The 27313-nt window shown below is 42.2% G+C and overlaps 2 protein-coding genes across 2 annotated transcripts in view; both read left to right on the plus strand.

Annotated features, from left to right (window-relative positions):
* DYRK3 (dual specificity tyrosine phosphorylation regulated kinase 3) overlaps positions 1–27313 on the plus strand; it is a 313386-nt gene that overhangs the window by 126699 nt on the left and 159374 nt on the right. The window lies entirely within an intron of this gene.
* The window catches only part of MAPKAPK2 (MAPK activated protein kinase 2), a 42286-nt gene continuing 23706 nt past the window's right edge, over positions 8734–27313 (plus strand). Inside the window, exon 1 of the mRNA XM_075264181.1 lies at positions 8734–9311. Coding sequence (XP_075120282.1) covers positions 9099–9311 — 213 coding nt within the window. The 5' untranslated portion in view covers positions 8734–9098. The remainder of the gene's footprint in view (positions 9312–27313) is intronic.

The following is a 27313-nucleotide window of genomic DNA, read 5'->3' on the forward strand; positions in this document are numbered from 1 at the left end:
GGTGGAGCTTCCATTGGTGAGACCCCCCATGATCAGCAAGTTACCCACCTATTCAGTAAGTAGGGAGTATCTTGTTTTTAACTTCTAGGACAAACCCTTTAGAAAGGACCTCTCCTGTGTGTGAATTCAGCACACTTTCTGTTCTGCTGCAGTTCCAGAGATATCAATGCTGTTAGTTTCAGCTAGTGATATCACTTCATTGTCAGAGGGGCTGTATGGTTGGCCCCTCTGGCACTGCTGCAGTATATAACATGCCATATCTTAGAGGACATAAGAGGTCCTGTTTAGAGACAGTGGGCTATCAGAACTGGTTGAAGCTCCAGGGAGTTGAAATGATCAGTTATTGGTCACAAAAATTACTAAATGTAGCATTCAAAACAAATAACAAATAATGGTGGGAGATATCCATTACAGAAATAATGTAGATTTGTAAAAAAAAAAAAATACACATATTTGGCTTCATTGTAAAAAGGAGAATGGGAGAATTTATTATGAATTAGTTTTTTTCAAATGTATAACATTGATTTACAAATGGAAAAAATAAGAAACTTTTTATTGTACACTATTTTTGTCTATTTTACTCCCTCTAAAACTTAAAATTTAGCCGCTATTGGTCCTGTTTGGGTACCATATGAAATCTCAATCTGAATGCAGAAAAAGATTAAACATAAACTATCACATAATACATGCTTACTTGTCCTGGAAATATGACATTTTGAAGTGGACATTCAGGTACCATCAATCTTGGTCACCATGGGGTTAACCCTTGGCCCCCCTCAACAATCAAATGATAGCAGGAGCCATGACTTCTAGAAGTAATACAATGTATGAAGCCAGAAAAACAAAGCTCCATCCTCTAGCTACTGTGTCGGGTTACTGAAACTCAGTTCCCATTCAAAGGAACTGATATTGTTGATCCTTTAAATTTTGACTTCTCTATATCTAAAGATAGCTGGATATATTAGTTGTTAATAGTGTATACGCTTGAATTATCTAGGAGCAGAGAAACACAGTAGCTTTACACTGCAATTTTTAAAGGCAAGAGAAGGGATTTTCCATGTCTTTTCTTAAATGGGGTTTCCAGGCTTAAAATATTGATCATTATAAGGATAGATCATCAATATCAGATTGGTGAGGGTTAGACACTCAGCACCCCCATGAATCAGCTATTTTAAGCTGCTGATTCACAAAGAATGAACAGGAAGCCAATTGCTCTGTTCTCTTTGTAGAATTTTCAGACCAGGTTACAGCCACTACACAAAGAACAGAGCTGTCTGCTTCCTGCTCCATTCTCAGTGTATCAGCTGCTGAGAACAGCTGATCAGTGGAGGTGCTGGGTATCGGTACCCCACAGATCTGATATTGATGACCTAGCCTTAGCCTAATGACCTAATCTAACCCCCTTTACATTGCAGTCAATCATAACTGATACAAATGGAAAGTGTTCCAACAGTATCAGTCATTCTGACTGTTACATATTTCTGTGTCGGATCAAAACAACAGACTGTGAAACTGTAGTGTAGTGTAAAGTAATAGAGGTGGTCGCAGAACAAATGAACTTGCAGAACCACATGCTTGCATGAACTAAGTTCTTCTGACTTATTGTCTGTCTGGAGCTGCTTGTTTACTCCAGTCTCTGTGGAGACTGATTCCAACGTAGAGCAAGCAGCAAAGTGCCAGGATCTAAATATGGAAAGAAAGAATGTTGCTGCAAAGTTGCAATTAGAGGCATGCCAGCGTCCTAGAGTATGTTCACACTTTGGAATTTGGGGCTGATTTGGAGGTGGATTCCACCTCAAAATCAATGTCAAGTTTATACATAAATCTGCTTCCATTATATTCAATAGGAGGCAGAACATCTCTTTGATCTTGATCTGATTCAGCTACAGACTCTGCAGCATGAGCTTCTCCACTGAATGGCCCCATAAATCTGACCATAATCAGAGAGTGAAAAGCAGAGAGATGGAACTTGAAGATGAATTTGATAGGGAAATCCACCTAAAATACCTCTTCCATTTCCGCAGTGTGAACATACCCTTACACGTCACAATAATGGAAAAATTAAATTTTTTATAAAAATGTTAGCCATTATTTTATAAACTGGAAAAATATTATGATTAGTATTAGTGTGTTATTAGTAACATGATTATTACTGACAGCACCATTATGTTTGGGTACAGGTTCAGTAATAATGCGTGAGTGAGGTGCAATGGTTTTGTGTGTCCCTTCTTTAACATTTCTTGCTGCATATCTTTTTTAAATAAATTAATAAAGTTTTTTTTTTTTTTTTTTTAGAAAATAATAAGATGAAAATAAGTGAGAAAATTGATAGTATTAGAAAGGTACGTGTGAGTGTTGTCAAAGGGAGGTTTAAATTCAGGAATTTTCCAAGTATTCATTGTGTCATATACATTAATACAAATTCTAATAATAATAATAATAATAATAATAATAATAATATGTGGCATTATCTTGGGCAGAGGTTTAGCTTGAAGCCCCAATGAAAAATCTGTAAGGGCAATTTCTGCATAAAGTTTAAATGCTTTCCCGGTATTTCCATGGGCAAGTTACTACTCTGGTTCCCTTCATCTGGGTTACGACACAATACCATGCCAAACAAGGTAGATTGACTTCAGAAATGTAGAAAATGGTGCAGAACATTACCAATGGTCATCATAGTATGTATTACAGATTTAGGTCTCATGTGTGCATTGCTGATGTGCTAACTGTGTTTTTCACTTCTGTGGCCACATGCAAATGACCATGTATTCCTATTCCTGTCCGTATTGCAGCCCCTGCCCACTGTCAGCTGTAAATGTGGCTGTGGAGGCATGAACAGTACACAAATGCTGTTTTATGCACACTGTTTTAGTAACATGGCTCTTGGATGTATTAATATGAGAGATAGTTCAGGTATCGATATTGTAGACCAGTTAAGGTGCAGGATTGATCCTGAGAGAACTAATAGAACTAAATGAACAAGCCTGGTGTCCAGTAGGAAGAAGTATTAAAACATTATGTTCTTGTCTTGAACATAACCATTTGAGTCATGGAATTACAGACACTATCCGCGACATTCATATCATCCTTTCCATCTTGTACCTGGGATAGAGAAACATGACTCGTGTTCAAACAATTCTTTTCTGAAGTCTGTGGCATCTTTTTTCCTTGGCATCCTTCTCCTAGCTGAAAGATGGAAATAGTCTTACAATTGACATGTCTGCGCTCAAGACTGTAAGCTATGTCTTGGAAGTGACACTAGTGAGGCCTCCTGCAGGTACTTTGATATGTCAGATGTTGTCTTTTGCTCAGGAACCACTTAGGTACTTGCTCATCCTTCCAGATCATTTGGCTGAGTCCTGATGATTCAGGCCTTGTTCTTGTTTACATCCATTGTTTTAATTCTTCTTACATGTGTTAAGACTCACTCATGTACACGGTGAATAATATACTGTGTTCTGTTCTCTATAACATTCAGTAATACAGAGTGTTTATGTCATTCAGCGGTTTCTCCATGTGATCTGTTTAGTACAATTTTCAGTATCATCATTCAGCAATTTTTTTTATGGTCTTGTGCTAAAGCACATTCACCTTCTAGGTACAATCATCTATAGCATGCGTTACAGTGGAAATATTTCCTAAAAGTCATCAACATTAAGGTCATTTCACATCAGCATTGGAAGCTATTTTTTCTGAATAATATTTTCTTGACATTATAGATCACAAACAGCTAAAGACAGCCGGTTGCACATTGAAGAACTGCTAGAGGGTGGTTTTGGTTATATAATATGTGCTCATCCATCTTGAATAGCTATCAGGGTGATCACAGGCTCCCTCATACACGTGATAGGGTCTGCCAAGTGTGCATGTTTATTTCAATAGGAATGGGTATAAGTGGCTACCTGACACTTCTGGGGACTGGGGACAAATGATTGGACAGGTTAAGGTCTTGCTAGGAAGGCTATAGCGCTTATATGGATGTATGATAAACTCATGACTGTCAAACAATGGAAGAAATTAGTTAACAACACATGGATGTAGGTGTACAACCATAGAAGTTGTCCCCATAAATTTACAAGAGTGTGTGAAGCATTTCATATTCCCTCTCCCTGGTGTCTGAGGGTCGAGTTCTCCTCTAGATTAGAAACCTCGTGCTGATAGCTCACTGAAATTTTGGGCAGTTCACCAAGAACCACCCCTGTTTTGGTTCTGATTCAGACGTGTTTCAGAACTTCTGAAACTTCCTCCAAGCACTTTGTCTAAAACATGCGTCTATACCACATACTACATGTACATTGTTTGGTTTGTTATGTTTTTAGTTTCAAAAGACATTTGCAATGAAGAAGGTTTAACACATGGTTGTAATGGTTGTAGATAAACTCCCTTGCTTCAACAGTAATCTTTAGAAATTATCAGATTTTTCTTTCTATATATGTCCTGACTTATTATCCTGCAAAGATGTCTGTATTTTACAGTTTGCATCGACTTATATTCTATATCCTTTGTCGTAGTATATACTGCTTTGCACTGTGTGTTCAATAAAATGAGTTTAACAAAACTATTATAGTTGGGTATAAAGTCCCAAAACGTCAACCTTAAAGGGGCTCTATCAGCAAAATCATGCTGATAGAGCCCCACATACGCGTGAATAGCCTTTAAAAAGGCTATTCAGGCACCGGTAACGTTATATTAAACTACCCCCCGTTTTAAAATAAAACCCTAAAACAGAATATATTCAACTTACTGAACGTGCACGGGGGGTGGGCATTCAGGGTCCTACATCATCTTCAGCCACGCCTCCTCTTCCAGCGATGTCCTCGAGTCCCGTCTAACTAGCGAACTGACATTGATAAAAAATGGCGCGGGTGCATGCACAGTAGCAGTAGTAGAAGCAGCATGCTACTGCGCATGCACCCGCGCCATTTTTTATCAATGTCAGTTCCCTAGTTAGACAGGACCCGAACTGACATTGATAAAAAAAACTCGAAACTGACATTGATTAAAAAAAATGGCGTGGGCGCATGGGCAGTAGTAAAAGCAGCATGCTACTGTGCATGCACCCGCGCCATTTTTCATCAATGTCAGTTCGCTAGTTATACGGGACCCGAGGACATCGCTGGAAGAGGAGGCGTGGCTGAAGATGACGTTGGACCCTGAATGCCTGCCCCCCCGTGCACGTTCGGTAAGTTGAACATATTCTGTTTTAGGGTTTTATTTTATTTATTTATTTATTTTAAATTTGATTTTTATTGAGAAAGAAATTTTTCATTACAAAAGGATAATCATATCACAAAACATTGAATACAAGGGGAAGGTAACAATGCCCACAAACATTGGATCAAAGGTAATTGGCATGAAACAACCCTCTTAATGTCAATCACAAATCAGTAGGAAAAGGGAAAACCATGTGAGCAAAGGGTAGGGAAGAGGGGAATAAGGGAATAGGGACGCGGGACAGGGCACAAGGGAAAACCTTTGGTAGAAAAAACAAAAAATAATAACTGTAAGGGCAAAAGTAAAACAACAAAACTATAGCACAAAACATCTCTGCAGATCCTAGAGCAAACCGGCACATGTCCTACAGAGGTCACAAATCATATACAGTGGGGCAAAAAAGTATTTAGTCAGTCACCAATAGTGCAAGTTCCACCACTTAAAAAGATGAGAGGCGTCTGTAATTTACATCATAGGTAGACCTCAACTATGAGAGACAAAATGAGAAAACAAATCCAGAAAATCACATTGTCTGATTTTGTAAGAATTTTTTTTCAAATTATGGTGGAAAATAAGTATTTGGTCACCTACAAACAATCAAGATTTCTGGCTCTCACAGACTTGTAACTTCTTCTTTAAGAGTCTCCTCTTTCCTCCACTCATTACCTGTAGTAATGGCACCTGTTTAAACTTGTTATCAGTATAAAAAGACACCTGTGCACACCCTCAAACAGTCAGACTCCAAATTCCACTATGGTGAAGACCAAAGAGCTGTCAAAGGACACCAGAAACAAAATTGTAGCCCTGCACCAGGCTGGGAAGACTGAATCTGCAATAGGCAACCAGCTTGGATTGAAGAAATCAACTGTGGGAGCAATAATTAGAAAATGGAAGACATACAAGACCACTGATAATCTCCCTCGATCTGGGGCTCCACGCAAATTCTCACCCCGTGGGGTCAAAATGATCACAAGAACGGTGAGCAAAAATCCCAGAACCACGCGGGGAGACCTAGTGAATGAACTGCAGAGAGCTGGGACCAATGTAACAAAGCCTACCATCAGTAACACACTACGCCACCAGGGACTCAGATCCTGCAGTGCCAGACGTGTCCCACTGCTTAAGCCAGTACATGTCCGGGCCCGTCTGAAGTTTGCTAGAGAGCATTTGGATGATCCAGAAGAGTATTGGGAGAATGTCCTATGGTCTGATTAAACCAAACTGGAACTGTTTGTTAGAAACGCAACTTTTCGTGTTTGGAGGAAAAAGAATACTGAGTTGCATCCATCAAACACCATACCTACTGTAAAGCATGGGGGTGGAAACATCATGCTTTGGGGCTGTTTCTCTGCAAAGGGGCCAGGACGACTGATCCGGGTACATGAAAGAATGAATGGGGCCATGTATCATGAGATTTTGATTGCAAACCTCCTTCCATCAGCAAGGGCATTGAAGATGAAACGTGGCTGGGTCTTTCAACATGACAATAATCCAAAGCACACTGCCAGGGCAACGAAGGAGTGGCTTTGTAAGAAGTATTTCAAGGTCCTGGAGTGGCCTAGCCAGTCTCCAGATCTCAACCCTATAGAAACCTTTGGAGGGAGTTGAAAGTCCGTGTTGCCAAGCGACAGCCCCAAAACAGCACTGATCTAGAGGAGATCTGCATGGAGGAATGGGCCAACATACCAACAACAGTGTGTGCCAACCTTGTGAAGACTTACAGAAAACGTTTGACCTCTGTCATTGCCAACAACGGATATATAACAAAGTATTGAGATGAAATTTTGTTGCTGACCAAATACTTATTTTCCACCATAATTTGCAAATAAATTCTTACAAAATCAGACAATGTGATTTTCTGGATTTGTTTTCTCATTTTTTCTCTCATAGTTGAGGTCTACCTATGATGTAAATTACAGACACCTCTCATCTTTTTAAGTGGTGGAACTTGCACTATTGGTGACTGACTAAATACTTTTTTGCCCCACTGTATAAGCAAGTGAGCGTAATGACTATCGGCCCCGGCCCAAGTCAAGGGGTCGCTGCAGGAGGGTAAAAGGCCTGAGTGGGGGAGCCCGTTCTATTCTCCATGAAAGAAAACCACAATGCCCATCTAGAACGAAAACGGGGGAAGGTGTGATTCTTTGAAGCCAGCATCCGCTCCAGGGTGAATGCCAAATCAACATGACGAATTAGTTCTCCTATTGTCAGGCAGGGCGCATATTTCCACTGTCTCACAATCATTAACCTGGCAGCTAAAATTATTTGTCCCAACACTTTAGGGTTTTATTTTAAAACAGGGGTAGTTTAATATAACTTTAGCAGTGCCTGAATAGCCTTTTTAAAGGCTTTTTAAAGGCTATTCACGTATATGTGGGGCTCTATCAGCATAATTTTGCTGATAGAGCCCCTTTAAAGGGATTCTATCATTGAAATCACATTTTTTCTCAATCACACGTAGGAATAGCCTTAAGAAAAGCTATTCTTCTCCTACTTTTAGATATCTTATTCGCGCCGCCATTCAGTTGAAATCCCGGTTTTCATCTGTATGCAAATGAGTTCTCTCGCAGCACTGGGGGCGGTCCTCAGTGCTCAAACAGCACTGGGGGCATCCCCAATGTTGCAAGAGAACTCTCCAGCGCCGCCTTCATCCTTTTCAGAAACGGCCTCTACCTGCGTCTTCTTCCGTCCTGGGTTTCAATCTCCTAGGCATGCGCAGTCGGCTCTGCCATCGGGCCTCGAGCAGAGCCGTCTGCGCATGTCTGGCAGCCACAAGAAAATGGCCGCTTACACAGTAAGCTGATGTAAGCAGCCACATTGCGCATGCCTAGAAGATTGAAACCCAGGACGGAAGAAGACACAGGGAGAGGCCTTTCCTGAAGAAGATGGAGGCGGCAATTCTAGGAGGATTATACTGTGTGGGGGCACATGAAAAATGAATGAGAATGGGTGGAGTCAGCCTAAAAGTGGGTGGGGCTAAATTTGCCACGGCGCACATAGCACACCGCACATTTTGTCCCTATTTCTGTTCTTTGAAAGTTGGGAGGTATGCGATACTCTATAGACTTATTTACCAATACTGTGACATCAGATTACTGTCACAATAACAACGACGCTCAGACTAAACATATTCATAAACCCAGCCTCAACATGCTGACATAATCCTACTGTAAATTGAGAATAATATTGCTTGTCTATACCAACCAATCACAGCTCAGCTTTCATTTTTCCAAGTGCACTGTTTCTAATAAAAGCAGCGCAGTGATTTCTCGCTGAAGGCAACAAAGGCAATTATTTTTAGCTAGTTTCATAAGCCCCCTGATGTATTAGTAGTGTTCATTTGATAAGTTTCTAGTTAATTGTATCCTTATCCTATTCACCGCCTATATGTACTTTATAGCTGCTTCAGTGTTACAGGTGTTGCTAAAGTCACTGTTAGTGTTGCCGCTTTAAGAGTAGTAGTTGCCCTTTTAAGAGCGGAGGCCAAAATCGAATACGAGGCTGTGACGTCACAGTGGAAGTGATCCGGCGTTGGAACGTTTGGTAGCAGTGCTTAACGTTCCATAGAGTAGTCGGTGCGGAGCGGCGCGGGAGCCGGAGTGCTGCGGGGAGTTCTTATCGAGGCGGCCAGCTGTTTCCAGCCTAGCGGGCTTTGCTGTCCGGGACTTCGGGTCACTTTGTAGTCGCTGTCCGGTGTGAAGGTTCAGGGGGCCCCTCCCCCACTCGTCTGTAGGGACCCAGAGATTGTTAGGGGCCCTCGATTGGTCGGTGCTCTCGTTGTTCATGTCCTGCTAGTTTTATTAGGCGATCGCTCGGTCCAGGCCGGTTACTGGGACGTGTACTCCCGCTAGTTTTTGTGGAAGGTGACTTTACGTATAAGATCCATGATGATGAACCCGGGGCACCCTTTCCTCAACCCCCCTCAGCAGCAGCAACAACAGCAGCAGGCGCCACCCCAGTATAAGTCTGCCCTACCCATAAAGAAGAATGCCATCACTGATGACTACAAGGTCACCAACCAGGTGCTGGGACTGGGCATCAACGGCAAAGTCCTGGAGATCTTCAGCAAAAAGACTGGAGAGAAATTTGCTTTGAAGGTAAATGTGGGGGCATGGAGGTGGGGCACCTTGTGACAATAGGGAGCAGATGGTCCCGGATGGTCTGTTATGTCATCACATGAGTGCTATGTATGGAGGATCGCTAATAATCGTTCTGGTGTCTCAGAAATGTCATGTGCAAACCAGGGGGACCTGGGGTAAAGATGAAATCTAGACTCGCGGTGGACCAGGTCCAGTCTCTGTGGTATAAGATTCAGACTTGCGGTGGACCAGGTCCACTATCTATGGTATAAGATTTAGACTAGTAGTGGTAGACCAGTATCTGTGGTATAAGATTCAGACTCTCAGTAGACCAGGTCAAGGATCTGGCATAAGATTCAGACTCGTGGTGGACCAGTATCTATGGCATAAGATTAAGACTCGTGGTGGGCCAGGTCAAGTATCTGTGGTATAACAGTTAGAAATGTGGTATCTATAATAGAAGATTCAGACTCGTGGTGGGCCAGGTCCAGTATCTGTGGTATCTCTTATAGTAATAGGCCCAAATTTATTGTGACCCAGGGGCTGCTGTCTATGTCGGTAGTAAGAGATCAAAATTGTTGGTGATCTCGTGGCTGATGTCTGTGGTAGTATAATACTAAGATTCATGATGAACTAGTATCAGTGCCTGTGGTGGTGCTTTGAGATCCAGAATTGATAGCAGTAAATTGAGGTCCATATTTGTGGACTGGGGTCTGTGGCTGTGACGGTTGTTTGAGCACCATGGTCATAAAACCTACATTCATAGTGGACCTAGACATCTGTTTTTGGTGGTGGTATGAGGTCTAGATTTATGGTGGACTAGAATGAGCTCTGGATCCCTGGTGGGTAGGGCCAATATCTGAAACAGCAGTGTGAAATCCAAAATCCAGGTTCATAGTAAACAAGGGCTGGTGTCAGTGGTGTGAAATCCAGACTCTTGTTGGGCTACATCTTATATCTGTGATTGTATAAGAGCTATTACAACCCCCTCCCAGAAGCCCTGGACACTGTGTGACATAGCATTAAATGTAATGCAGGCCCCGATAGGTGTTACAGAAGCCCATGTCTCTAAGCTGGGTCCTGGCGAAGATTTTCAATAATAAGGAAGGTGAAGAGGGCGCGGGTTGGCTGCCAAGTCATGTGAGGAAAGCAGAGCTGCATGGAGGACATGGCAAAGGCTGGTGGGTGTGTGGAGGTGACAGGTGACTCAATGCTCAGTGCCCTGTCTGACCGACATGAGGGCAGGGTGTAGGTGACGGGAAGCTGTATATTATAAATGTTCCCATAGACTGCAAGCTGTAGTAGCCCGGTTATTATGTAAGTGGTTGTTTATCAGGGTCCATGTGATATGGTGGCTTGTCTGAACTCACAGCTGATGATGATGTGCGTTCCGGAAGAACCTGAACTCTGCTCACAGTCCTGTCACTAGGCTTGTGAGGTCAGTTGAGACAAGCCACTGTTATTCAGAACAATGGTGTGGTTACATGGACTATGCTCCCTAGCCCAGACATGGCTGTGTGAATTAGGAGTAGCAGCTTCTGAGTAGTTAATTTTCTAATTAGACCGGGGGAGGAAAACAAAACAGAAAACCTTACTTCCTCCTGTCTCCGATGCTCCAGTGCCAACCAGCATGGTCCAGTCCTATTCAGTGAAATTCCTCGCCGGGTGTTACATCGCGTGTCCCTTCCACCAATCAGTGGCTACAGGAGGGCACCCAGGCACCTTACAGGTAGTGATGTCACCGGGTCCCTTCCTTATTCTGCCGGTTGGCCTCAGCGACCATGTGCAGCGGGACTTCCTCTGGAATACAATGGGGCTGCAGGACTGGACTGCACTGGGAGTGTCTTTATTTATTTTCACCCCCCTTGGCCTCATTATAAAATAAAATATTAGCTTGGACAAGCCCTTTATTAAGGCCTGTCACTTGTTCTATATCCCCCCTTGGTCAATGTGTGTGTCGGTAACCAGGTCTGTTACAACAGTAGATCATTACCAGTATCAGTGAGGGTAACCGGAGCCGTGGACTCTTAGCTTGTGTTACCGATGTAATGCTGGAGGTATACAGACATAAATTAAAGTGTTTCCCCTTTACAGAGAAGTGGATGTCGTAATGTCGTTGGAAAAGGAAGTTGTTCTTGCGTAGCGGTCATGATACAAGTGACAGGACATATAGCTTGTAGGTTTTCTGATATGATGGGATTAGGTCCTGTGTCCTATAGAAGAGGAGCACAAGTGTGTTTGACTGACAGGCACAATGAACACTTGACAGCTGTTTGGTCCAATCAGTATTGTGTATGGCCGGAGGCAGTGCCAGGGACACCTGTCACGGATATTGGAGCACGTGAAGCCTGCAATGAGCATTTCATCTAGTCGACTGTTTCCTTATTTAGACAGTAGTAGTAAGATAAGATGGGAGTGCTGGCTCTTGTAATATGTTGTCTATGTAGACATTGCGGCAATTGCCATAGACAATATGGGTTTGTTTGATATACAAAAGGCAGAGAGCTAATAGATTTGTTCGTCCCCCCCCCCCCCCCCCCCTTGTCTAGACAGGGCCGCCCTCTATAACATGAGTGATCACCTTGTGTCATTTTGCCTGCGATAATTTATCTTGTCAGTAAATCTTGGAATTTGTGAAGAGGTGTATGTGTCTAACAAAATGAAGAGGGCATCCTTTAACCAAGGGGTGCATATACTTTTAGCCACTATGGCTACAGTCCAATTCACTAGTCTAATTGTCTTTAAAGAGACACGTCACCTATGATTCATTGGCTATATATTCAGCTCATGTAACAGATATTATATATAACATTTTGTCGTGTTTTTGTCATGTGTGTTAGATGGGAGGTTCATGTGGACACTATTTACCCCCCTGAGTGATTGTGGGTATAGCAATATATCTGATGCAAGCGTCTTGGTACATACAGCAAACATGCACTGAAAATGCAGCATGAAATTTGCTTTGCTATCTAGTTCTGTTTGTGTGTCTTTGTAAGGGAAGGGTGGAAAGGGGAAGATGCAAGTGACACCAGGAAGAAATACGAAGACTGTGAGACCAGCTCAACTCATTGACTTTAACTATTGCGTGACAACTGCAGTCTACAAGATAAATAAAACAACCTATAGAAATGGATAAAGAATTCATTTAAAGGTGATTTTGCACAAGACTTTTATGGAAGATCCACTAAATAAATCATAAATGTGTGACTGGCTTTCATAGGAAAATACATTTAACCCTTTTTCCATGCTGTGCTATACCATTGCGTCGCGCTGAGCTTATAGTTAATGCTTAGTGCCGTAATAGAGTACATACCAGACATTGGTACTAATAAAAACTACAACTTGCCCTTCACATAGAAAAACAACCCTAGAATAGGTCCTTTTCCTTTCCCGTTGCTTATGCGTCTATCAAATAAGGTTAATGAAACAGAAGTTGCACACAGTAGCCATTGGGGTGCTGTGTATGTGTTTTTGGTCAGTCATCGGATGAATGAATTGTACAGGACCCAGGAACTTATTTACATATGCCAATTTTCCTGCCTATGTTCACATCTGATCTGTTGTGTGCATTATTGTGGTCCATTGGAAGACTAGAACAGCTGACACACGGATGGCTCTGGAGTTTTTTTTTTTTTCCCCTTAAATTGAAACTGCCATAGGAAAAAGTTGCTGCTTGGAGGAATACTGGTTTCAGTATAAAAACGTCAGACCCAGTTATATTCTGTTTTGTGGTCTAGCTCTCTGCCGTTCGGATCCCCCAGCAGAACTCGGACAGCGGAGAGCCAGGTGCAGATGCGAGCCTGTCCTCAGATGGTCTCTAGTATGTCTTCCTTCAGGGTTGTCAGGACACCTTAGACCATGTAAGTAGCCTGTAGGTGTTTGTGTATGTGATACCATGGTCTCAGGGTGGCTTGCAGGTTTTGTTGTGGCTGACTGTTGTTTGGTTACCACTTAGGAAGAAATGGATTAGTATTTTACCAGTTACAAGAAAATGTAAAAACATTGCAAAAACTTTTTTACAGATTGATGCAATAGCAAGAACACCCAGACACAAGACAGCCATTTCATATGCCAGTTTTGATCCTCTGTGCAACAATATGAAGGTTCACCTAATTTATTAAGAGGCACGTGAGCATTATTAGAATGGGAGCATTGCTTGCCCTTCTTGTGCCAGGCACTCCAATCTATGCCAGCTAGAAGCTTGTATAGGTTTCGGCTATAACTTATGCCAGTTTCTTCTGAAAATTATATAAAAAAAAAAAGAGCCAGGGGGCCCCAGCGTAACACACCCACTTTACAGGAGGGTGTTGTGGGGTACAAACCAGCAAAAACACCCTGTGCTCTTTTTATACCAGTCCTTATTGACTTGCTGTTTAATTTCCCCATCGTCTTGAGGGACAACTCCAAGGGAAAAGACTGGCATAAACTACATTTTACCACGAGAAAACCAATAGAGACTTTTAGGTAGAAGCAGAAAGCTTTACCAACAAGTTAGTCAGAAACTCTTATGAAGATCTGTGGCAGAGTAGGGGGTCTTTCTGGGTCTGAAGGCCAAACCACCAATTCAGACACCTCTACTTTTCACAGTCTGACTGTGACACCTTTACAAATGGTTGATAGCGCTAGGAATCCTGTAATTTGGTAAAAAAAAAAAACACTCTCATTGGACACGTTGCGATTTCCAAAACCATTGCAGGAGGGAAGGGAAAAACCTTTTATAGCACGTGACCCAGTGGTTGGCATGGCTGTTTTTTCTGCTGGTGTCCTGGGTTGTAATTCAATTGGGCATCCTCTGCCTGTAGTTTGTATGTTTACTTAGGTTTCCTCCGGGTACTCCGGATTCCTCCCACATGCCAAAACTATACTGATGGCTAAGGGCTCGTTCACATCTGCGCCCAGTGTCCGTTCTGCAGTTTTCAGTTTCCTGCACAAAACAGGGGCAGGATACGGAAACCTGCAGGACTCTTTCTCACCCATTCATTTGAATGACATGACAATGTTACCATTGGCAATGCATGGGTTAAAATGCACAACAAAATCTGCATGTAAATGATCTGCTATGTCTGAACTCTGCCATGCTCCTAGCACACACAGGGGAGATTTCTCCATTTTAATTGTATTCTAGATATTCCTCTATTCACAAAGGGAATGGTTTGTACACACTGACACTGTCCAGTTTGTATATAAAGCTGTGGATGGTAGAATCTGATCTAGTATGTAATATGAACTGTGGAATGTATCTGACATTTTGTAAGCCACAGGCAGGATGTCAGAAAATTCCAATTGTGAAAATGCGTTTTACATATTGACAGCGATTCGTGTAATTACTGAACATCCCTTAGATATCACTTGTCTGTTCTGCAATGTTTTACCATAGCTAATAATTGAAGATTTTTTTTTTTTTTTCCCCCACCAACAACCTCTATGGTGTAATCCGTGAACTTTGAATCGTACAGAAAGGTCTGTCTGAGATGGTGAACAGAAAGCCATACTATTGTTAGGGGGTTACCCTGAAATCACATAACCCAAATGGGCACCCGGAATTTGCAGATGGCTAGTATAATGGCTTTATATAGTTATTCCTTTCTGTGGGGAATAGGGACATCAGGAATGAAAAATAAAATAAAAAATTCAAGACGACTTCTTTAAGCAAATCACTCAGATGGTTTCTTGACTTAGAATATATTTACGGCTTCTGTCTTTCCATGGTTGTCAGTCATAAACGAAGGAGCCAGAGTCTAGGCCAGCATTTGGCTACTGACTATACAGCTTTGCCCAAGTAGTGAAAAAACCCTGAATATCAATCTTTGAGACACTGAAGATGGAACACTTCTCACTTGAAAAAGGGGTATAGGAACCCCGAAACGTGTTGTCCAGTTTTGATACTGATGGGTAATGTACAGACAAAATGACATTAAATCGGTTCATACAATAGGATAGGAGCGCGTGCCCTGCTTTCAGTTCAATGGGAGTCCAACAAGCCGACCCGGCACTGGTCAGCCCTTCTGCATTGGAAACTACACAGAAGTCTCTGTCCACAAGTTTTGATTTTAAAATTGAGGTTAAAAGGTACAAACCACCCAGGGAATACAGGGGACATCCTTTGACTGCACAGTGAATGCCATAAAATGATGCCCGTAAGAATGTTGCGTAAAACTAAGCACTCATATATCCCGAGGTTGTCACTTCAAACAGTTATGTTTATGGCATTTTATATACCACTCTCAAGTGTGTTTTTTAATGCCCAAGGTGTAACTCTTTTGAAGTGAACTGGCCCTCATCCTCAACTTCCCTGTATTGAACAGTCTGTACTCCCAGTGAGAAACTGTGTCCAGATTAAAGAAGGAACAAAGGTGGATTTCACAGAGGGGCCAAAAGTATATTACTACATGTATTTGTCAAAAATTCTGCCATAAAAAAAAACTAAAAAGATTAGTTGCACTTGACCAATTCAAACAGTGTAACAGGTATTTCCTAACTACTAATATCTCCGATAGATAAAAAATTACTCTAAATCCTCACATACATGTGTCCAGGACAGTGGAATTTTGAGAAATTAGCCGATTTTTCAATGAGAAAACAGGAGAATTTGCATAACGTAAGGGTAAAAAAACATCGCATGATTCAAATTTTACATGTATTTCCAAAAGTGGAACAATTAGAAATGACATTTTTTTTTTTTTTTCGATTATTATACGGTAAATTACACTCATAGATCTATGAATGGACAGGTAGAGATTCACTAGTTTTCTGATTTAAAATGAATTTCAAAATAGGATTGTCAGAAAAGTTTGTGAGGGTTAATATCCATTTTCCTTCAGGAACTTGTCATATTTCATTTGGCTATTTTGTCCTATTTTCATTTTTTTAAGAGTACAGATAAATAAAGATAGACTGCCAGTTGTCTGTCCTTTTGAAAAACAAGATATTCAACAGAAATATAGATAGTTTTGCATGTATATTGGTACAGTATATGCCAAAAGTGTGATACAAGAAAGACCTCACTGGATCATCTGTTTTGTCCATAAACTTTTTCAATTACAGTAAACTCTCCACTACCAGCCTGATTTTATTATTATTTTTTTTTTTCCCATGTCCAAAATTTCTGTACTACTAAAGTGTGTATAAACCTTCAGACTCTTGGCACCCCATATGCCTGCGCGCTCATTTCTGAATGTGGTGTTGAGAGTTAGGCCCTGTTCACATCTGCGTTCGGTATTCTGTTGCGGGAGTTCGCTTGGTGACCCCTGAACTGAATACCGAACACATTAAAAAGCAGTGAGGAATGACAACACACGGACCCCATAGACTATAATGGGGTCTGTTTGTTTTCCGCGCGGTCTCTGCATGAATCATGCAGAGAGAAAAGTGCTGCGGAAAACACACAGACCCCATTTTAGTTTCTACTGAACGTAGATGTGAACCAGGCCTAAATCACTGCCAGGCACCTCTGGCAATTTATATTCTGGAGAAAACAAAGACTTATGCTGGATTTAATCTTGCCTGTCTGTCCTTTTACTATCTGAGAGTACAATGGGATGATACTTCACCCCCATGCTATTCGAAACTCTTAATTCGAATAGCACGCACCCATAGGAATGAATGGACACAACCGCTTCCATTCATTCCTATTGGTGCCTGCTATTCGAAACAGCCATTTTGAATAGTTATCGCTCATCTCTAGTGGTGACCACTGTAGTACACCTCCTGACACAGGGCTAGCGCTCACCAGAAGGCCTTCTCACCGCTTTCAGTCATAGTCTGTACGATATGATAGGTAGTGGTAGAAGTGGGTGAATAACTTGTCACGTTGTGGTCTAGAAGACTTTGCTTATAGACACCGCATGGATGTATTACTTTATATTTCCAGATGCATTGCCTGTTTCACATCATTGTTGAATTGACAATTTGTAGCTGGGACTCCCACTCTTTTTTCGTTTGTTTATTGAGTCTAAAGTGCAAAATAATGAAACTGAAAATTCTTAATGTTGCAGTTTGGTTTTAGACTTGTAGACTTTGATGTGTAACATGAAGTCCAGTGATGACCCGCTCTTCCATTGCTGCCTTGTATTTCTTTTCCCTATTATGACTGTTTTTTATCGTTCCAACCAGTAAAATTTAGAACGTTGATGGAATGAGCAGATTGTGTCTCTGAGATGGAGCGGTGGGGGAGAGGGGACAGACGAAGATTGCTGAATGGGTATATATAGTGCCAGCATATTCTCCAGCACTTTACAAATCATAGGATTCATGTACAGACAAAATCTATTGGTGACATATGCTTGATTTACTATAGGAAAAAGCTTTGCTTTTTATTATGTGGCTCTTTCCAACTCTATGGGGAAATCCAAAAACGTAGCATTTCTCAGTAAAGCCATACTTTGTCATACATATGGTTTCCTGTAGTAGTGCTACTCAAAGTGAGTTTCAGGGTTGTGTTTTTTTTTTTTTTTTGCCCTTCTATCTGATACCTATTCTGTTCTGTGATTATATTTGATTTGGACCAGGATTTCTCATTAAAATGCAGAGTATATCTTGACAAGATTCCTAGGAGAGTCCTTCTTAAGGGAGCCTTCACACGGAGTTTACGCTCCGGTCTTTCTGAATAGAGATGAGCGAGTACTGTTCGGATCAGCCGATCCGAACAGCACGCTCGCATAGAAATGAATGGACGTAGCCAGCACGCGGGGGGTTAAGCGGCCGGCTGCCGTCAAAGCGGAAGTACCAGGTGCATCCATTCATTTCTATGGTGCGTGCTGTTCGGATCGGCTGATCCGAACAGTACTCGCTCATCTCTATTTCTGAACGTTCTAAACTCATTCAGAATATGCAGCATTAAAACAGATCCCATTGATTTCTATGGGAGGCTTTTTTACCTATTGCTTTTAATGTGATATGTGCGTATCACATTGAAAGCAATAGGTAAAAAAAGATTTCAATGTGATTCGCGCGTATGCTGGCACCCATAGAAATCAATGGGATCTGTTTTAACGCCGCTCATTCTGAACGAGTTTAGAACGTTCAGAATGACCGGAGCATAAACTCTGTGTGAAGGCTCCCTAAGGCTAACGCCCCATGTCAACAGCAACACATTGTGTCCCCCCCCCGCCGCAACGCTTCCATAGGCATAATTGACATGCTGTGATTTCCAAAATCGTATCCACTGCGTGTATTTTTCAGACAGTGTGTCAATCGGATTCTCTAGAATCCCATACACGTTGCAGGGACTGTAAATTGCTGCATTTTCGCCACGTTGGGCCCTGGCCTAAGAGTTCTGATTCTCACCCACACCTAACATTTAATTTATTTATTCTCATTTTTTTCTTTTAATGACTATAGAAGTGTTGATCCTATGGACTTCGACCAAATGGAGTTTGGGGTGTAAGCATTTTTTTGCAGGGGTACAAAATTGCTGTTGCATTGTCAAATTCCTCGAAACAGAATTTCAGAGCTCTAAATTCTGTCTCTTCCAACAGACAAAGAATTAAAGGGTTATCTCTCACTTTTTTTTTTGTAACACCCGTAATAAAATGGTCAGCAGTTTTTAATGGTCAAATCAAAACTATTGATGGACTTCCTATAAATATTGTCTGACTTTGAGTGCGGGTGACGTGTGGCATGTCGTGTGTACATCTACATGCACGTTGTGAACTACCTTTCTAATTATGATCTGTAAATACAAGGTGCATTATCTTGTGAATGAGCCAGACAGGACAGGTTACTAAACGCCTACACTGCTCCTATGGAAAGTGTTTACTTAGTTACATAATACCGATCAGTCTTGTTAGATGCATTGGAGACAAGAGGGTTAACAGGTTTTACACTGTCTGTGTGCCAGAGTATTAAACTGGCTGCAGTGTTGGGTCAGAGCCCAAATTTGTGCCTCTTTGTTCTGTGAAACCAGCTCTGGGCAACTTGTGATTAATTGTTGCCAGGAACATGCAACAGCGATTAATAGTGCCACGTGAGCCTGCCAATGTGACTGTTTCCGTGTGTGTATTTATATGCAGCCTCCTCCAGTAGTAATGGCTGTGGCCAGGTACTGCTTCTGAGGATATATTCATGCGACTGTGTTCTCCGTAGACTGCACTCCATTGCTTTGGTTTGACAATGGGTACTTTCAGATTTCAGGAGATATTAACAGAAAATCCCACATCCAGTGCTTTAGAAAGTTTTAAATGATCAAAAAGAGAGAAAAAAGTTGTTGTATTTTATGGATACAGGAGAAAATGCAGACAACCGTAGACTCCAAACATGGATGGATGTTTAGTTTGGAAAAGTGAAAAATCTGTATTTTTGCATCTATTCTGTGGGCAGCTGATGGGCCCTAGTAGGCACTGTGGTCTCTAAAACCTGTTTAAAGGGGTTGTCCCATGAAAAGCATCCCATCTATACTGCTAGTTTATGTGGATTTAAGACTTTTCCTAAATGCATTGCTTTATCAAAACTGCTTTGTTTGGCTGCTATCTTAATTTATTCACTTTATTGTTTACACTCAGTTTCTATGGCCACTAGGCTTAACTGCTCATTTTCCAAGTCACATAGCTGCCTGCTCTCAGGGCTGGAGGAAGGGGCTGACAAGCAATGGAGCTCCTCAGATAGGGGAGGGGGAGGTGAGAGCTCCGGGATTACTGTGCTGTCTATCTTCAGCTTTAACACTTATCAGCCGGTTTGATTGAATTTGGCTGATAAATGGCTGAGATAAGGAGTCCTTTACCTCTGTATGTAATGCAAACTGACTCAAATCCAGCACTGCCACATCAGTTTCCACATCAGCTTTATACTGTGGTAATGCATTTATAACCAATCGCTCATTACTGACTGCAAGCAGAGCAAGTGAAACCCCGCCCACCAATGTTCTGAGAAATCCAGGAAGTGAAGAGAGCACAGAGCCCTGCAGGTTGCAGAACAAGAGTTATGGGAATACCACTTTAAGGCTAAGGCCCCACATTGCGTCCCTCAGCAAAGAACTGTGGGGAAAACCACGGCTTCAACGCATCACAGTTCTTCCTGCAGCGCATTGCACAGAAAGTTTGCAGATGGTTTCCACTGTGGACTCTCTGCCTCAGGTATACCTGTAGGGGAAACAGACAACATTTCCGTAGGTAAAATGGCATGCTTTGATTTCTGAAACAGTTTCCTATATCCCTTCCCCACTTTGCTATGTATATTTTACCGCAATGTGGGGATGGTATATGGGATTCACTAGGTTTCGATATTATGGCCTTTCACAGTAACCCGTCTCTTTTATCCCCCCCCCCCCTTCGATTTAAAGATGGTTTCCTATGCTGGTTTTGTCTGTCTTATACAGTATATGCATTTGGAATTGCAAGTGCACCTAGTACTGGCATTACTATTACCTGTAGCAATGCAGTAAAAACTGTGTACACAGTTATGTTGCAATATGTATACATCTTTGTTGCGTTGTCTCACAATCTCGATGCCAGTAGTAATAGTACTGCCAGTATACACTCACCGGCCACTTTATTAGGTACACCTGTCCAACTGCTCGTTAACACTTAATTTCTAATCAGCCAATCACATGGCGGTAACTCAGTGCATTTAGGCATGTAGACATGGTCAAGACAATCTCCTGCAGTTCAAACCGAGCATCAGTATGGGGAAGAAAGGTGATTTGAGTGCCTTTGAACGTGGCATGGTTGTTGGTGCCAGAAGGGCTGGTCTGAGTATTTCAGAAACTGCTGATCTACTGGGATTTTCACGCACAACCATCTCTAGGGTTTACAGAGAATGGTCCGAAAAAGAAAAAACATCCAGTGAGCGGCAGTTCTGTGGGCGGAAATGCGTTGTTGATGTCAGAGGAAAATGGCCAGACTGGTTCGAGCTGATAGAAAGGCAACAGTGACTCAAATAGCCACCCGTTACAACCAAGGTAGCCAGAAGAGCATCTCTGAACGCACAGTACGTCGAACTTTGAGGCAGATGGGCTACAGCAGCAGAAGACCACACCGGGTGCCACTCCTTTCAGCTAAGAACAGGAAACTGAGGCTACAATTTGCACAAGCTCATCGAAATTGGACAATTGAAGATTGGAAAAACGTTGCCTGGTCTGATGAGTCTCGATTTCTGCTGCGACATTCGGATGGTAGGGTCAGAATTTGGCGTCAACAACATGAAAGCATGGATCCATCCTGCCTTGTATCAACGGTTCAGGCTGGTGGTGGTGGTGTCATGGTGTGGGGAATATTTTCTTGGCACTCTTTGGGCCCCTTGGTACCAATTGAGCATCGTTGCAATGCCAAAGCCTACCTGAGTATTGTTGCTGACCATGTCCATCCCTTTATGACCACAATGTACCCAACATCTGATGGCTACTTTCAGCAGGATAATGCGCCATGTCATAAAGCTGGAATCATCTCAGACTGGTTTCTTGAACATGACAATGAGTTCACTGTACTCCAATGGCCTCCACAGTCACCAGATCTCAATCCAATAGAGCATCTTTGGGATGTGGTGGAACGGGAGATTCGCATCATGGATGTGCAGCCGACAAATCTGTGGCAACTGTGTGATGCCATCATGTCAATATGGACCAAAATCTCTGAGGAATGCTTCCAGCACCTTGTTGAATCTATGCCATGAAGAATTCAGGCAGTTCTGAAGGCAAAAGGGGGTCCAACCTGTTACTAGCATGGTGTACCTAATAAAGTGGCCGGTGAGTGTAATGTGCTCTGCATGTCTAGTGTTACTACAAATAGCACTGGCTTTGAATGGGTACAGGAAAGTGTTAATATGAGAGACTGTGTATGTGCATTCTATGAAAGGAGGACTTTCCCAAAGCAAAAAAAAACAACAACAAAACACTGCTTGTGACCTTGACTGAAAAAGCACCAGCCTGACTTCCTGTAATCCGTCTCTGCATTTTCCTGCTATAGACAGACTTTACAGAACAGCAGAATAGATAAAATGAGTATAGCTGGTGGTTGGCACTTTGATGCAGATGCAATATTTGGTTAATATAGTGATGTATACTTGACGACGACACTGGCTATTATGTCACCACAATTGAATTGAAATGACAATGGCCATTTAGGTCTTCATCAGAGGCTTGTAGGCAGATCTTTCTATCTAGTTCTGTAAATTCCAAGTACAGAGCAGCACCAAAAAATAACCTGACTCGGCTGGTGGGTGCAAATCCTAAAGATCTGGCATATGATCCATGGTAAGTAATGCAAAAGGACTGAGAGTTCCTGTAGTCTTAGGACTGAAATGTTGCAATGGAATAAATCTTCATCCGCTTTAGTCACATTTTTGGAGTGCTGTCCATTTTTTTCATTACTATCCAGTTCTGTAGATATTGTTGATACAGTGTGGTGTGTTTTAATTTTTTTTTTTTTTAAGGTGCCATATATCTTAAGATCTCTCTAATGTGCTGTTATGACATGAGAGGCCTTCAGTGACGAATATTCTGTGCTAGCGCCATGACAAGTTAGCTGGAATAACCCTGAGGTCAGGTGACAGCCTTGCTTGCCAGTTTTGTTCGCGTTTCAATGACATCAATTGCCTAACCCTGCGCTGCTCCCACTGTCACTATGTCGATGGGACATGAGATCCTATTACTATACATGGATTTCACTTGGCTGTTCTCATTTGTTTGGTCTCCATCACAAGATTCACTTTTATTTTCATCGTTCCAATTCGTTGGTATTTTTTTTTTTTTTTATCTCTATTGCACAATATACACTCACCGGCCACTTTATTAGGTACACCATGCTAGTAACGGGTTGGACCCCCTTTTGCCTTCAGAACTGCCTCAATTCTTCGTGGCATAGATTCAACAAGGTGCTGGAAGCATTCCTCAGAGATTTTGGTCCATATTGACATGATGGCATCACACAGTTGCCGCAGATTTGTCGGCTGCACATCCATGATGCGAATCTCCCGTTCCACCACATCCCAAAGATGCTCTATTGGATTGAGATCTGGTGACTGTGGAGGCCATTGGAGTACAGTGAACTCATTGTCATGTTCAAGAAACCAGTCTGAGATGATTCCAGCTTTATGACATGGCGCATTATCCTGCTGAAAGTAGCCATCAGATGTTGGGTACATTGTGGTCATAAAGGGATGGACATGGTCAGCAACAATACTCAGGTAGGCTTTGGCGTTGCATCGATGCTCAATTGGTACCAAGGGGCCCAAAGAGTGCCAAGAAAATATTCCCCACACCATGACACCACCACCACCAGCCTGAACCGTTGATACAAGTCAGGATGGATCCATGCTTTCATGTTGTTGACGCCAAATTCTGACCCTACCATCCGAATGTCGCAGCAGAAATCGAGACTCATCAGACCAGGCAACGTTTTTCCAATCTTCAATTGTCCAATTTCGATGAGCTTGTGCAAATTGTAGCCTCAGTTTCCTGTTCTTAGCTGAAAGGAGTGGCACTCGGTGTGGTCTTCTGCTGCTGTAGCCCATCTGCCTCAAAGTTCGACGTACTGTGCGTTCAGAGATGCTCTTCTGGCTACCTTGGTTGTAACGGGTGGCTATTTGAGTCACTGTTGCCTTTCTATCAGCTCGAACCAGTCTGGCCATTCTCCTCTGACCTCTGGCATCAACAACGCATTTCCGCCCACAGAACTGCCGCTCACTGGATGTTTTTTCTTTTTCGGACCATTCTCTGTAAACCCTAGAGATGGTTGTGCGTGAAAATCGCAGTAGATCAGCAGTTTCTGAAATACTCAGACCAGCCCTTCTGGCACCAACAATCATGCCACGTTCAAAGGCACTCAAATCACCTTTCTTCCCCATACTGATGCTCGGTTTGAACTGCAGGAGATTGTCTTGACCATGTCTACATGCCTAAATGCACTGAGTTGCCGCCATGTGATTGGCTGATTAGAAATTAAGTGTTAACGAGCAGTTGGACAGGTGTACCTAATAAAGTGGCCGGTGAGTGTACATAGTTGTCTGCCTTCACCTTGCTGTCATGTGGTGAGGCCGAGGAGTTTCCTCTTGCTGAATGAGTGTTAAAAGATCGAGCAAGGGGTTTTCTATAGGAAGTCTCTTAGAAACAAATTTAACATCTCGAAACTTGCACCTCATGTCTCCGCTGCTCCTTAGGAGTGTAGTCTCGGGGAACTTGGTAAATTAATTTATTTGTTATTCCCATCTTAGCCCTACGTAGTAAGATTAACCCTCTCTGAGATGGTCAGGAGTTTCAGTAACTGCCTTTCATTGCCGTTCTGTGCCATTTCCATACTTGTAGTACCACTGTGTAGTAGAGCGATTTACAGTGTTCGTGACTCTTAATTACCTTTTGGAGAATTACAAAAACATCCAAATGTATCGGTTTCTTTAACTCCTGACCAGAGCTTAGTGAAGTGCTTCATAGCAAAGGTCATTGCTTGGTACTGCACACAATGGCCCCGGTTTAGGGTTGAAAAGCACCTACCCGATTTCCCTTTTAGAGGGTACTTGAGTTTTTGATGGAACTTACAAATCATTCAATGTCTGACCCTTTTAAGGATAAGGCCCCATGGGATGACCCGCAGCTATAAAGCACCGTGGGAAAAACCGTGGCGGCAATGCATCACTTTAAACAGAAAGTTTGTGGAGTTTTCCTCTGTAGACTCGGTTACAATTATATCTATGGGGAAACCGCCGACGTTTCCAAAGATATAAATGAGATGCTGCAATTTCCAAAACCGTGCCGTCTTTGGAAATTGCGGCATGTCCGTGCCATGGTTTCTACCACAAAGTAGGCATGGGATTTGTATGAATCTCATCCACTTTGCAATTACTGAAAAACGCTGCGGCGTTTGACCCATGGGGCCCTGGCCTAAAAGTGTTTTACCAAGGAACAGAGGTAATTTACTTAAACTATTCAGAAAATACAAATGGCAAAAATATCCTAAAATCTATCTTTTATTGTTAGCATTAAAATTAATGAAGTAGTCCCGGATCAAGGAAATAAGCATATGGTATATGGGTACAACACCCAAACTGCCCTAAATCCTAGCAAGCAGATCTTTTTATTTTCTTCTATGCAAAAGTAACTGAAAAGGTTCTTTATTGTGAGAGTCCGTCTTGAATATATAAAACCAATCATAATCATATATAGCCGCCTTTGCCCTCCTGATTGCTAAGAAATCAATAAGGAGTTTTCTAGGATTCAGGGCAGTTTGGGTGTTTTAGCCACGTTTGTTTCCTTGCTCTTGGACTATCATTAATTTTAAAGCAAATCAATAAGATAGAGTTTAGGATATCTTCCGCTTTTATTAAAATTTATTTATTTTTTTTGCTACTGGGGATAATTTTCCCCATTTTTGCTTTCAGCTTGCTCTGCAATTCACTAAGCAACAATTCCCTTCCAGAACTTCCTATGAAGCTCAGAAGTGCACAAAGCTTCATTCAATTGTATTTTATATTTTCATGCTACTGGTAGTTATGGCACTATCCGGGCATGTCTTATGTATGCAATGTACGGTATATACTAAATAATGCCTGTGGTCCTACATAAGCATAAGCTATTCACAAGCACCTCTCTCTCCGTTCATCTCCATACTGCATCAGAAGAGTTTTAACTATTTTGCATGTGTTTTTACAGTTTTGTGCTGAGCTGTTATTACAGGTAAATTTCTATGCAGAACATGGGAAAAGTAACTGTTTAAACTTTCCCTGGATAACATACCTCCAGTTACAAAACATCATCTTTTTGTGTGTGTGCGTATATATATATATATATATATATATATATATATATATATATATATATATATATATATATATATAGCGATCATTAACAAAATAACACACAGAGATGGAAATTTGGCAAGCACTGTTGCAGGTGTGGTCTGCTTAGACGATGTCTTGTGTAAATGTGCTATTCCCACTGCCTTATAAGAAAGCTCAGACGCTACTAATTTGCCTCTTGGTAAGAGCTTGCTGGCTGCTAGACATGCCTTTATGACTTAGTCAAACATTTACCCCAGTTGACAGACTTTGGAGAGGTGGAATGTCATTGAACTGAGACACAGGATAGAGGTTTTGACAAATTTAGCCATCTAGGTGGTCCTGACTTCAGTGGTGTTAGGAGCAGTGATGTGATGTCACTCTCACAATGGTGAACAAGCTCTGGATGGTCCAGAGAGTCCATTAGGTAGAGAAGTTCCTTTGTTCTGTCAGCCGGCATAAGTTGTTCCCTCAGATTCCATGTCCACCTTCCAGACACAGGGTGCACCTTCATTATACACCCCTTTCTCTGTTCAAGACATTTCCAGGCCATAGTACAGTGCTCCTTTCATGTGCTGCCATTGACAGCCGGCCCCTCTCCCCTTCATTTGCAGACGTACTGTGAGCATGAAACCTGGACTACTACAGTCTGGAACCTCATATCATCTTTAATGGCTAATACAGATTCTGTTTGGGATCTGATGGTGGTTGAGTATGGAGACCTCAAGGTGACCATTTCAATCCTGCCTTTCCTGTGGAGCGTCACCCACATACGACAGCCAGTCATGAGGGACACTTACTTAGAGAATAGACTAGGTAACAAAAGCAAAATAACCTGTATCGGCTGCTAAGGGTGCATGCACACTACGTAACGCCGGGCGTGTATGAGAGCCGTACACGCCGGCGTTACAGCAGGGCTGCCGAACACTTCCCATTCACTTCAATGGGAGCGCTCGTAAACGCCGCTGTTACGAGCGCTCCCATTGAAGTGAATGGGAAGTGTTCGGCAGTCTGCTGTAATGCCGGCGTGTACGGCTGTGATACACGCCCGGCGTTACTCAGTGTGCATGCACCCTAACAGCTGATTCTCGGAGTTGCCAGGTGTTGGATACCCACCCATCTGATAGGTCATCAATAAACTTTAGCCCTGAAAACCCTTTTGACCTTACTGTAGGAGATAAGACACAGACTACTCTGTTCCAGTACAGCCAGGATTATTGTGTACTTATACAATATGAGGGGTTGTGGGTAAACAGCAGATACTATATCAGAAGTCACTAAATGAGTGTAAGGCCTGTTTGGTAGACATTACTTGTGTAATA

Source organism: Leptodactylus fuscus, chromosome 2, assembly GCF_031893055.1.
Source record: "Leptodactylus fuscus isolate aLepFus1 chromosome 2, aLepFus1.hap2, whole genome shotgun sequence".
Taxonomy (NCBI): domain Eukaryota; kingdom Metazoa; phylum Chordata; class Amphibia; order Anura; family Leptodactylidae; genus Leptodactylus; species Leptodactylus fuscus.